Source organism: Panthera onca, chromosome B1 (genome assembly GCF_046562875.1).
Source record: "Panthera onca isolate mPanOnc1 chromosome B1, mPanOnc1 haplotype 2, whole genome shotgun sequence".
NCBI classification, from domain to species: Eukaryota; Metazoa; Chordata; class Mammalia; order Carnivora; family Felidae; genus Panthera; species Panthera onca.
This window is the reverse complement of record NC_138342.1, coordinates 95,086,992-95,100,669: the sequence shown is the minus strand read 5'-3', so window position 1 is coordinate 95,100,669 and position 13,678 is coordinate 95,086,992. Positions and strand designations below refer to the sequence as shown.

General features: G+C 36.1%; 1 protein-coding gene across 50 annotated transcripts in view; it reads right to left on the bottom strand.

The window, feature by feature from the left end:
* The window catches only part of ANK2 (ankyrin 2), a 670,685-nt gene that overhangs the window by 34,569 nt on the left and 622,438 nt on the right, over window positions 1–13,678 (bottom strand). For all 50 annotated transcript variants that reach the window (XM_078445806.2, XM_060654351.3, XM_078445805.2 and 47 more), the window contains 6 exons: window positions 11,431–11,642; window positions 10,650–10,854; window positions 7,430–7,526; window positions 4,936–5,164; window positions 3,753–3,878; window positions 1,132–1,254 (listed from right to left, as the gene is read on the bottom strand). In XM_078445806.2, the coding sequence (XP_078301932.2) occupies window positions 1,132–1,254; window positions 3,753–3,878; window positions 4,936–5,164; window positions 7,430–7,526; window positions 10,650–10,854; window positions 11,431–11,642 (992 nt within the window). The remainder of the gene's footprint in view (window positions 1–1,131; window positions 1,255–3,752; window positions 3,879–4,935; window positions 5,165–7,429; window positions 7,527–10,649; window positions 10,855–11,430; window positions 11,643–13,678) is intronic.

Below are 13,678 nucleotides of genomic sequence, written 5' to 3'. Positions count from 1 at the left end.
GCTGCTAAATGGAAAGCTGTCTTGGACCATCACAGCATTAATAATATGTACTGACTTAGAAATACAGTGTAACAATACAGCAAATTCTTTCTTTCATTGCACATTGAAGCTCACTGAAATTGGAGACAAAGTTCATTCATCTTTATATGTCACCCAGGTGGACTGCACAGAAGTATATATGTTGTTATGGTTTTTATATGGCATTCTGTTTCAGTGACTCACAAATCTATAAACTGAAAGTACATTTCGTATCAACTGGAGTGAGATTAGATTATGCATTAGATTATGCATACCAAATGGTATGCATCCATTTGGATGGATACACCTATTGCTCTATTCTAACTACTGGAATAACATGTAAGTTTACATGTACAGATAATGTTTCGTTTTTATCACAGAATCAGAATTTGCAATATTAAAACATGATGCTATGAGCTTTTCTCTATGTGACTCATCTCTATTTACAAGAACAACTGGTTAAGAAGAATAGACCATCATGGGTTAAAAAGAAGTGTAGAAAATGCTTTTTTTGTGGAGTCAAGATTTAGGGTTTTAAATGTGTTTCTACTTCTCCTCCAAGTCTCACCTGCCACTTCTCACCCTCCACCCCAACCTCTAGTACACACTCTGACGACCTGCTGCAGCCCCCTATAGGCTGCCACATGCGAGCTTTCTATGGAAAAGATACTGGTTAAAATTGTTCTAAGTAATCAAATAAAGTTATCCCCGACATTTAATTCATTCGGTTGTCATTTTCAACTTGATCAGAGTAAGCAAGGAATTCTGTAATGGTGAGAGGTTTAAATAGAAAGTAATATCTGGCGAAGTGCCTGGGCGGCTCAGTCAGTTAAATGTCCTACTCTTGATTTCAGTTCAGGTTGTGATCTCACAGTTGTGAGATCGAGTCCTGTGTCTGGCTCCACACTGAGCGTGGAGGCTGCTTAGAATTCATTCATTCATTCATTCATTCTCTCTCTCTCTCCACCCCCCCAACCCTCAAAATAAATAAATAAACATCTTTTAAAAATGACTGTTATATGTGCTTGCATTCAGTGCTTTTGCTTTATTTTAAAGGATTTGAAAATTAAATCCTATACAGACTGAAGTGCACTACAGCAGATTTGACAATACCTTTGTATAAATTGGCAGGGTGATGTTTAAGTTGCAAATAGCTTGATGCACCAGGCCTCTTGTGGATTTGGGCTCTTTCATAAATGATAGTCGCCCGCAAGGTTCCTGAGTCGTATCACGTACCTTGAAGGAAAAAGGCATACATGCTTCACCCAGATATGATGTATATAATTTATTTTAATTAGAGGATACTCAAAAGAATCAGGAAGAAATAAATTCATTGATAATGCCAAGGATTTAGAGGTGTTCCTTTCTTTTGCTATTATCATTTAGAATGACTTTAAAAAGATCATTCGGCTTTTAAAAAATTGCTGTAAGATATACATAAAATTTACCACGTCCATTTTTACACTTACCATTTTTAAGTGTTCAATTTAGTGGCATTAAGCACATTCACAAACTTGTGCAATCATCACTACTATGCAGAATTTTCCATGATCCCAAACAGAAACTCTGTACCCATTAAGCAAGAACTCCCCATTCTCCTCTTTTGCCAGCCCTCAGTCACCTCTATTCTACTTTGTGTCTCTATCAGTTTGCCTCTTCCAGGTACCTTGAATGGACAGTTATACAATACAAAGGATAGAGTTATCCTTTTGATTCTAGGTTATTTTACCTAGCGTAATATTTTCAAGGTTCAATCATATTGCAACATATACCAAAGTTTCATTCTTTAAAAAAATTGTGCTAAAATATACATAATATAAAACTTACCATGTCAACCATTTTTACACACACAGTTTTTAGTGGCATTAAATACATTCACGTGGTTGTCCAACCATCACCCCCATTCATCTTTGGAACTTTTTCATCTTCACAAACTGAAACACTGTTTGCATTAAACAATAGCTTCCCATTCCTCCCTTGCCTCCTTCCCCTGGCAACTACCATCCTGTTTTCTGACTCTATGCACGTGACCACTCTAGGTACCTCATGTAAGTGGAAACATTGAATAGTTGTCCCCTTGTGTCTGGCTAATTTCACTTAGGATATATCCTTGAGGTTCCACCATGCTATAGCTTATATCAGAATTTCATTCCTTATTATGTGGGTGAATAATATTCCTTTGTATGTATATACCATATTTCATTTATCCATTCACCTGTCAATGGATATTTGGGATATTTCCACCTTTTGGCTGTTGTGAATAATGCTCTTATGAACACTGCTGTGCAAGTGACTGTTTGAGTCCCTGCTTTCAGTTCTCTTGGGTGTACACCATACACCTAGAAGTTGAATTGCTGGACCATATGCTAATCTATGTTTAAATTTTTGAGGAATCATCAAACTGTTTTCCACAGTGGCTGCATCATTTTGTATTCCCACCAGCAATGATTAAGGTTCCAATTTCTCCACATCCTTGCCAACATGTGTTAGTTATTTCATTTTTTAACAATGGCAAACCTAATGGGTGCAAAGTGGTATCTCATTGTGGTTTCAATTTGAATTTCATTAAGCTGTTGAGCATCTTTTCATATGCTTATTGGCCATCCATATAACTTCTTTGGAGAAATGTCTAAGTCCTTTGCTCATTTCTGTATTTGGTTGTTTATAGAATGACTTTTGCACATCAACAATACCAAGTATTAGCTTAGTTATACACCCATTTGTGTTAAATGGATCCATTACCACTCGGCAGTTATAGCTTAACGTGATGATCTACAGAACTTATCTTTAAGCAGGCAAAACAATCAAACCAGAAATGGCACAACAGAAGACTCAGAGGAGATTTGGGGAAAGCTTAATAGATTTTTTAAAAAGTTAAAAGAGGTGTACTGACATATACTTGGAAAATAATAAGGGATTAAAATAAGTCACTGCTGACAAACTGTTTGGAATTAGTAGTCTAAAGTCAGTGTAATAAAAAACTGATGGAGACCAGCTTCTATCTTGTGAGGATTGAACATTATTAGGACTTCTAGAACAGTGAAATACACTGAGAAATAAGAAAAAAATGAGTGACTGGAGAAATAGATAACAGAATTATTACTTCCTTTTAATTTCATGAATCTCTCCATCACACATTTTTGTCCCTCTTTATAATTGGACTCTAGAATGAAATGTGTGTCCATTAAGGACAAATTCCTAACTTGGATTAACATTCTTAAACAGGGACAACAGATTCATGGTGTACTTAAGTGTCTCCATAAATGTTTGCTGGATGAATTTTTGAAAATATATCCAATTCACAGCTCTATCTGGGATAATTTCTTACTAGATTAAGTGAGATCCTGGGTCCTTTGAGAGCTTCTATTACAAAATATTGTCACTTAGAACTCTTTTGGTCTCCACATTAATGATATTCATGCATCTTTAAAAATTAAGCATAAATATTTAAAAGAAATATAGTAAAAAAGAAGAAAGAGACTTCTTTCAAAATTTGGGAAAAATGGCCAGTTTTTCTAAATAACGAATTGGCTATCTGTCCTAATTCTCAGCCTTATGAATTTGAACCTCAAAAATAAAAGTGTTTGGTTTTAGAGGACTTTAAAGTTTCATAGATATGGTTTAAAAAAATTACTGGAAATCATTGAAAAGCAAATATTATCTCCTCCTAAAGGAAATCAAATCCTTACTTGATCTTAAATAAAAGGCATTACAAAATTTCATGTATATATTACCTTGACAAAGAGAGGAAGTCGGTTTTCTTTAAAGGCAAAAAAACTGAATATATGATGTTGGCCACTCTTGGTTAATGGCACCAGGTTGCCAAAACAATCAACATAGATTGGTTTTCCTTCTAGTACCTGATGAAAACAGAGAAAAATAACATATAGTATAATAGCTATAATTATCACGTGTTATTTACATAAAAAAAAGTGGTGATGCTACTTGGACCATGAAAATTCTTAAAATACACATATATAATCTTTAAATTGCTGACTGACATTTTTGTCTTATCGGTGACAAAGCAGGTGTTAGTACCCCCTTCCTCTTCTTACTGGTATAGGAATTACAGGAATCTTCAAATGCATGGTGGCAGTTTTAATGTTTTCATTTCTAATAGTTTCATGTTACCCCTCCAAAACCAATATCTCTTTAAGTCCCACATTTAAATTTCTGACTGGGTAATTTTTGACATCATAATGAATCAGGTTACTTGACTTCAAAATCCAAAGGCCCACTGGTAAAAAAAAAAAAATCCAAAATAAGAAAAAGTAATGTAGAAAAGTCCTGGATTTGGTACTTTCACATTTACACAAAGGATATACTTCCCAACTGCTTTCTTTACTATTAAACAATAATAAGAAACAACAAGGAAAGATAAAGACATCTAAACTATGACAGTCAGTTATATACTTTATCAATAACTCATAATTTTTCCCAAAATAATCTTCAACAGAGTCCTTTTATCTACTCATACACACTGAGACTGTCCCTATACGCAAACAGGTTAAGAATGGCTGATTTTGGACCTTGACCTTCTAACTGATCAAAATGTGGATTGGTCTTTTTTTTTTTTATAGCTCTATTTATTAAATACTATTTTATTTATTTATTTTTTTAATTTTTTTTTTCAACGTTTTTTATTTATTTTTGGGACAGAGAGAGACAGAGCATGAACGGGGGAGGGGCAGAGAGAGAGGGAGACACAGAATCGGAAACAGGCTCCAGGCTCCGAGCCATCAGCCCAGAGCCTGACGCGGGGCTCGAACTCACAGACCGCGAGATCGTGACCTGGCTGAAGTCGGACGCTTAACCGACTGCGCCACCCAGGCGCCCCTTAAATACTATTTTAAATATAATATATTAGTAAGGGTATAAACACCATGTCAATACAAATTATTTTTGTAAATACAGTACCTCTACATCCCTGCTTCTGGCCACCTCAGCAAAATTTTCTTGTTGTTCAAGGGTCTTATCCACCTTATCATCAGTCATGCAGAAACATCTCAACCTGGCTTCAATGGGGTCATGTGACTTGGCAAACACAACAAATTTGGCCATATATGGTACACAGATAATTTCTCTATACACTTGTGATGCAAAGGTAACAGATTCCTGGATTTGCCGACAATCTATCAGCCAGAACCTACAAAAGGAAATAAGGTAAGTTATTTGAAATTTAAAGTACAGCAGTTGAAAAACAACAACAGCAACAACAACAATCCCTTCACTGTGATCAAAACAGTCACTAAATGTTTCTTGGAAAAAGAAGGGAGTGAAGAGGGAGATGATAAGAGAAACTAAAAGGAAAGAAAGAAAGTTAAAGGAAAGGTAGAAAGATGGGAAGGAGCAAGGGAGTTCAGGGGAAGAGAGAAAGATTAGGTGTTTAAAATCAGCTATCAAATGCAGTATTTGTGATTTTCTTCCATAGAGACTCTTCTGAGTATTCAATCTTCTCAACTCTATCTCAGCACTTTAGAATCTTCTAGCATGTGAATTCAGTATCGGACATTATGACAAGTATCTCACTGAATAAGAATTTCTATTTCCTTGATTCCCTTTCCTATTCTTTGTTTCGTTTCCTGAAACTCTTTTCAATAATATCTACACAGCTTTTTTTCATCATTCTTTTCCAGTAACCTCTCCAGACACCAAGGTTGGTAAAACCATTTTAAACAATTTGCTTTTGCTCCAGAACTTCTAAATATTGAATATAATTCATAGAAGAAATTATTTGCTTGTCACCAATTTATGGGTTCTAACCCCAACTAAGTCTGTGACATTGCCTGGCAACTTTCTCCTCGGATATCATTTTATTCAGTATACTAACTTTGCTAAGCTTTTAGCAAAGCTTGAGCCCCCCCGCCCCTCATCTGAGGCCCTAAGAAAGACAACTTCACTGAAAAAGAGGTCATTGATGGACATTTTCCCAATCTGCTATGTATATGTATACATATACATATATGTATACATATATGTATACGTATATGTATACACTTTCAAAGGTTGTTCCACATCCTCTTGCTCTGAAACGTTTCCTCAACAATGATCACCTTCCTCCTCTTGGCTCATTTCCCATAATCTTTCAACATTCCTGAGATTTCCCTATCGTCTTGGCCTCTCTTTTCTTCAAGTTCTTGATCCATCTCTTTTCTTTTTTTACTGGCTTTGGTAAAATATATATAACAGAAAATTTACCATTTTAACCATTTTTAAGTGTAACCATACTTAAGTGTAACCATTAAATACACTTACAATACCAACTGCTTACTCTATCCCACAAGGCCTTCTATAAACAATGCACAATCCAGCATTACTTCTGAATTATAGATTACCTGGATCATTGTTGCAACCCCCCAGGACGCTTTTGCATTCTATCTTGGCATCTTTGCTCATGTTACTCTCTTTTCCACTTTCCCAATCTGCTTATTGGGTTCCTACATGTCTCATGAGTTACCTCTTCTCGGACATCCTCTACATCCCAACGCAAACACCCTCTGCTGAATTCTTTAGTAACTCTGGTGGACCTCTCATTCAAAACTTGCCATTGTCTTGCATTAGAGGGTAGATGCCTGAGTGGCAGAGCATACTGACAGAGAGCTCGAGACTCAGTAGCTGAACCTGAGTGGCTGAGACTATAAACATGGGCCATCAAACCCAGGTATTGCTGTGCACTGTTACTGAGCTATTCATGAATCTCTATTTTTTCGTTTCCCCACTAAATAGAAATTTAAGTTTTAACCACTCTCAACTTTAGTTTTCTCATCGGTAAAATGGACACAATACCTCTTGTTCTATTTAAGTCACACAGTTGTTGTAGTTGTCAAATTAAATAATTAGGAAAATGCTTAGCAATCCACTGATCCCAATGCAAATGGGAACTAAATAAACTGACTCTTGTGCGCATGACATAAAATTAGATAGCTTCAGCTTTTAAAAGATGTGTGATATGTAAATGGATAAGACATGGGTAATGGGTAAATGTGTTAGAAGGCATAAGGGTCACTGAAACCTCTAAACCACTTAAGCCAGCCATGGCGGGCTTTGTGTTTTTATTATTCTGTTGGAAAAAGTAGTTCAGGCTATTTTTTGACAGCAGGAAATTTATCTTTCCTAAGACCTTTAGGACTGGAAAAATCAGTGGTGGCTGCTAAAACCAAAGTCAAGGTCATACAGTCAAAGCCGACAATCACTTATTTTTCTTAGATTTTAATTTGACTGGTTGTCCTTTGTTATTGTATCATCACTATTATATTTGCTGGCAGGTCTAGTTTAAAATCTGAAAATGCAGATGATCTTTAAAAGCAAACCAAAAAGATGTACTTTTAAAGGATGTAAGAAACTAAATAAAACAAAAGACAATGGGGAGGGGCAATATCATAGTGGGCTTTTCTGGGCTGCATAACCATACCTGGCAGACACATTGGTTGTAAAGGAAACACATTCATTGACAAATGTTAATGGCGTAGTTCCTGTAATATCTTCCCATTGTGCAGGGGTGGTTCCACCTGAAATAATAGGATTGTTTTTAAAAAAAAATTTGGGCAAAACTCCAGACTTTGAATTGTAAAATAAAGTCACTGTGGTTCTGGCTGTGTTCACCTCTTAGTCCCACCCACCCCTCAAAATGACATATTGGAAACATGTCTAAAAATCACATGCTAAAAAATGACACACTGAAAACAAATAGCAGACACCACCTTTCGAGAAACTTAAGGGAAGTTATTTGAGTAAATGCCTCAAATTACTTACCAAGTATTCTATGCTCTGACATTCTTTTTGTTTTAATGTTTCAAGTTTTTATTTAAATTCTAGCTAGCATGTAGTATAATATTAGTTTCAGAAGTAGAATTTGGTGATTTATCACTTACATATAACTCCCAGCGCTTACTTAGCACAACAGGTATGTCCTTAATATCCATAGTCTATCCCCTGCCCACCTCCCTCCATCAACCCTCAGTTTGTTCTCTATAGTTAAGATCAGACTAACACTCCGAAGCTTTGATTGTAATTGCTAGGCTTTGAATATATTTTAAATTGTAGCAGTTGATGATGTGAAAAGATACTTTGATCAACCAAGGAGCTGAATACTTTGTTAAGATAATAAAAAATCCAAGTATTCTTTTATTCCTGAACTTCATTTATTTTATTTTATTTTATTTATTTTATTTATTTTATTTATTTTATTTTATTTTATTTTATTTTATTTTATTTTATTTTATTTTATTTTATTTTATTTTATTTTATTTTATTTTATTTTATGTTAATGTTTTATTTAGTTTTGAGACAGAGAGAGACAGAGCATGAGTAGGAGAGGGGCAGAGAGAGAGAGAGACACAGAATCTGAAGCAGGCTCCAGGCTCTGAGCTGTCAGCACAGAGCCCGACGCGGGGCATGACCTGATCTGAAGTCGGCTGCTTAACCGACTGAGCCACCCAGGCGCCCTCATATTTTTTAACTATCATATTTTATTCATATTTTAAGAAATAAAATTACTTGGGGTACCTGGGTGGCTCAGTTGCTTAAACATCCAACTCTTGATTTCAGCTCAGGTCATGATCTCACAGTTTGTGAGTTTGAGCCCTGCTTTGGATTCTCAATCTCTCTGCATTCTTCCCCTACTTCCTCCCTCTCTCTCTCTCTCTCTCTCTCTCTCTCTCTCTCTCTCTCTCTCAAAAATAAATAAACTTTTAAAAAAAGAAATAAAATTTCTTCTGAATTTGTAGTTAAAGGCTGGTAAAAAAAAAAAAAAAGGTTGGAAGATATTAAGAGCTCAATAAATACTGAAAGGTGGGTGAACACATGAATGAATGCTAAAGAAATGACCTCTATACATAGAAAAATCACCATGGAGGCTGAGGTGAACTTTCATTCTACTGGAAAATTAAGTTGACATAGATAAGGATGAAAGAGTCTTAAAGCACTGCAAGAGGAATGTATGTTTGAGATGAAGAAAAATTGTGACTCTAAACTTTCTTAAAGAAGGAAATGAGTTATCATAGAAAGTTCATGGAACCTTATTCTAGTAGGCCTCTAAAATATTAATTCTTAGCAGAAGCACATAACAGAGCAAAACACAAAAATCTAAACACTTTCACATATTTTTTAATTAACAAATAAATTTAAGAAAGTGTTTAGGGGTGCCTGGGTGGCTCAGTCGGTTAAGCATCCGACTTCAACTCAGGTCACGATCTCGCGGTCTGTGAGTTCGAGCCCTGTGTTGGGCTCTGGGCTGATGGCTCAGAGCCTGGAGCCTGCTTCGGATTCTGTGTCTCCCTCTCTCTGCCCCTCCCCCATTCATGCTCTGTCTTTCTCTGTCTCAAAAATAAATAAACGTTAAAAAAAAAAGAATTAAAAAAAAAAGAAAGTGTTTAGCATAAACCCATCTGAATAACTAGATTAGGTGGCACCTAGGCCCACGTGGTATCTTCACTGGATCTTCTACAAGGTCAGGGTGTGCCACAGACACTTTTCGGTCTTACTACTTTTGCTTCCATGCCATGAATGTTGCACATTATAGAGAGACTAACTGTATACCCATGGAACAAAAAATATCAGACTGACACCCAGGAATGCTGGGTGACAACCAGAAATGGGTAATTGGGAAAGAAGTCACACGTGAAGCATGATTTCCTTCTATACTCATTATAGTCTGTGTATCTTAAAATTCTGTCATATTATTAAACTTATGGGGTGAAGTCTCAATGGTTTGCTGTCGTAAGTAGAGGAAAAACACTAATTAGAAGGGGAATTAAGAGAACAAAATAAAAGTGAACATTCCTTTCCATATGGAGGAGAAATGAAAAAAAAAATTCTAACGATACCTAAACAACCAGGGATGGTTGTTATTCCTACTGACAACAGTATAAATATTTACTGAATGCCAATACCATGTGTTTATTGTTAAATAGGGAAATTAGTCAAATTATGTAGTCTTAACACAGATTATTTGTGTGGGTTTTTTTTTTCTCTTACCCAGTGGTGGTGGTATTTTGAGCAGAGAAAACCAATATTCTGGGAATGTCTTTCTGGAGTGTGGTAGTCATCTGAAAGCTACTACAACTTCCAATTGAAAAGGCCAAAATTCAGTTAATGATTAAAAACCTGTACTTTGTTTTTCCAAAGTTAGTTTAATAGATTAATGATAAAGACATATCAGTTCCTAGACAGAAGTTTGAACTACTGGGTATAGTTATTCAAGTGTTTGTTTTTCAGTAGATATAAGATGAGGTCTTCGATGAAGGCTTAAAGCTTGGGAGTAGAGGTATATAAATTTGGGTTTGAATTTCAACTCTGCCAAATATGTATGGTATGATCTCAGGCAAGTTATGGAACTTCACTCGGCCTTGGCTTCCTTTTGCATAAATGGGTTTAACATTTCCTTATGGGTCCACTGTGAAGGTTAAAATGACAATGCATATAAAGTGTCCAATAGTTTGGCATACGAGCTGTATATAAATGTAATAAATATAAGTTCATTTCCTTTAGCTTTCATGTCCCTAATTAGAATGCTTTTCCTGAATTAATGCATATAACCTCACAGGTATCTTATGGCAAAGGTACTGAATATTTACAATGATCTACGTTACTTCTTTTGGAACTTTCTACTAGCATAGTCACAAGTGACTTACCTGTTATGCTGCATAGTAATCTTAAGGTTGGTGCATCTCCCCCAAAACCATTCAACATGACATCACTTGAAGCTTTGGGGACAGGAATGGTCATGGTAATTGGCTTGTGGAATTTTCTTCTTCTAGGTTCCAAAGTGACTATAGGGCTGAAGGTAGCTTTGTTGCCTAGAATCTTCTTAACCAGCTCACTGTGCATAGGTTGAGCCTTTTCAAAGAAAAAAAATATTAAAATAAATGATATATCATTATATATATGTCAAATTTCTTTGACATAAGTTTCTCCAGGTATCACTTTTTAGCCATAAATAAGTTTGGTGACTTCAAACATTATAATTGTTAAGTTTAGTACTAAGCACTTATATAAAACTTCATGAGACCTACAATCTCTAATGGCAGCTTTTGCTCACCTGGGAATAATTTGACTTGTTACCCACTTACAGTCAAACCTTGGTTTGTGAGCATAATTCAGTCCAGAAACATGCTTGTAATCCAAAGCACTTGTATATCGAAGTGAATTTCAAGAACCATTGGCTCAGTTTTGATCATGTGACATTCAGTGTCACATACTCCTTGTATTACAAGACACTGAGAGTTTATCAAGTTAAAATTTTTTTTCAATATATGAAATTTATTGTCAAATTGGTTAAAATTTATTAGAAGGGTTTGCTCATCGAGTTACTTGCAATCCAAGGTTTTACTGCATTTCCCATTTGAAAAGCTGATTTCCAATCACTACAATAAAAATCCATGTTAGGTTAACGTGTATCCAACATGGGCCTACCTGTAGGCCTACACGGATCCTCTTGGTTAGCGCCCCCTCTGGGAAGACGGCCTGCACCTGGGGCACCACTGTGCTGCTCAGCACGCCCCCCTCGGGGCCAATCAGGTTGCTGTCCTGTTTGATCCGAGACACCACTGCAAAGTACTGCGGGAAGTCGCGGGTGATGATGCGACAGATCCGTTTCTTTTCTAGGTCTTCCGGACTATCCAGCACTGAGACAAGAAATGACCCATCTTCATAGAGCAAGGATTTCCATCCAAAAACATTCTAGCAAACTCCTTGGCACAGTTCATAGTAAACCAGTATGGCAGCAAGATGCCTTGTTTTAAATAATAGGAAAATTTAAGAAGCAAGACTACCTATCCTAACACTAGAAAAAAAAAAAATTGCAGTCTCTCAAGACCTATTGGCATTTAGTCTGCACGTTTTATTTCTCTGTGGAAACTAGGTCTTTGCAGGGCCCTGGGAAAGGAGAGCATCCAGCTCCAGATACAGTATTGCAGCACTGCCTTTGTAAATGAGGGGTTTTGAGGGCAAACCTGGAATGGAAATGAACCTGTTCTATTCTTGGTTCACGTGAAAGAGAGGAAATTGTTTGTGGACTCCTTTTCTTTGCAAATTTCAAAGTTAGTTCAAATACCAGTTATTGTGGTTTTAAGAAGGAAGATGGCCCTTTCAGTTCTCAAGGCAATAGTGAGGGATTAAAATCTGTCTTGTAAGGGTAAGGTTTGTGTTCGCGTGTTTATTCTAGTGACATGGTTGTCTCTGAAATAGTCAGATACAAAAAAAAAAAAAATCAGCGATTATAAATTCAGGGTTTCAATATTCTCCTGAAACCATTAACTTACCAAACATATCATCTAGTATTAGGAAGACAGGATAATGGGCTCTTTTTAAATTGCATTAGTATAGCTATGTAGGGCAACACCAAACCCAGACTGGTTTAAAATGCTGAAAATTTGCATTAAGGGAATCACTGAATTTTCAGAGATAATGGAAACTTGTTTATTTTTAGAAATCATTTGCAATCTATTATAGAGGCAGGAACAGCAATTATGTTTTTCTTGACTATTGAATATAACTAGATAGCAAAAGCCAGAAGTCCCAGGATCTAATCATGGCATCGAAAACTGATACACTGGCAAACACTAGCATATACTTACAAAAGAATGCATTTCCAAGCACAGAGAACAAAAAATACAAAAATCCCATTCTTTGTTTTAAAACAAGCTTCATACGCATGTAGAGTATAATACAAGTCCTCATTCAAGGACAAGATGCCAATGCTCATGGCAGTGTTAATGACAGGTAAATATCTCAGAAGAAAACATCCTAAACCTAAATGCAGGCAAAACAAATGTTTCCAAGGAGCAGAAAACAGCTAAATATTGCATGGAACAAGCTTTATCAGTAAAAATCCTGATCTTTTTGTCTTTCTTGGAAGACTAACCTATGCATGTAGAGGACATTGTTTCTTTTTCCATCTACTTCTTAGATAGGGTAAAGCTGGCCCCTTTTCTTAGTCTACCTCCGCAGGATGCAGAAAGAAATATTAAAGTAGCTGCTGTCAGGCTACACCTCCTATTCATGAGCCATACCCAAAGCTACACATTACAAATAGCTCTACAGCTGCCTGTCCAGTTCTGTACAAAATATGGTATGCTCGTGGCACTTGGGCAAAGAATTTGCCCTATTTGTGTGGTTACTTAAAGCGGAACACATCTCCTGGATTAGAACCGGCACTCTGTATTTGTGCAAGCTAAGGATGCCAGAGAATTAATCCATTACCTCCGGTAACACGGAACTATTTCAATCTGTGGCAAAATGGCCCAAGCGAGATTTGGGATTTACAGAGCTCAAAGCCCTAATGAAAAAATAAATTCCTTAACTATATGTGTAGGTGTATATATGAGATTCTACCCTGGCTAACTCCCTGTTTGAATTACATGTGGAAGTTTGAGTGAACTTAATTTTCCTCCTTAGTAATAGAAAATTCAAAAGAAATCATATTATCCTATAATGCACTGGTTTGGGGTTTATGTAAGTTTTCCAACAAAAAAGCTTAGCGCTTTTATCAGTGTCTTAACTATATCTAAATTGTCTTGTTAGGCATTTCAAAAAGTCATGGATTTATTATCCGGTATCAGTTCATTCTGTAATGAAACAACATCTATTCCATCTCATGTTTTAGGTTTGAATAAGGATGGAGATATGCTGTATCTCCTTATTAAATGAGATATTTCCTACT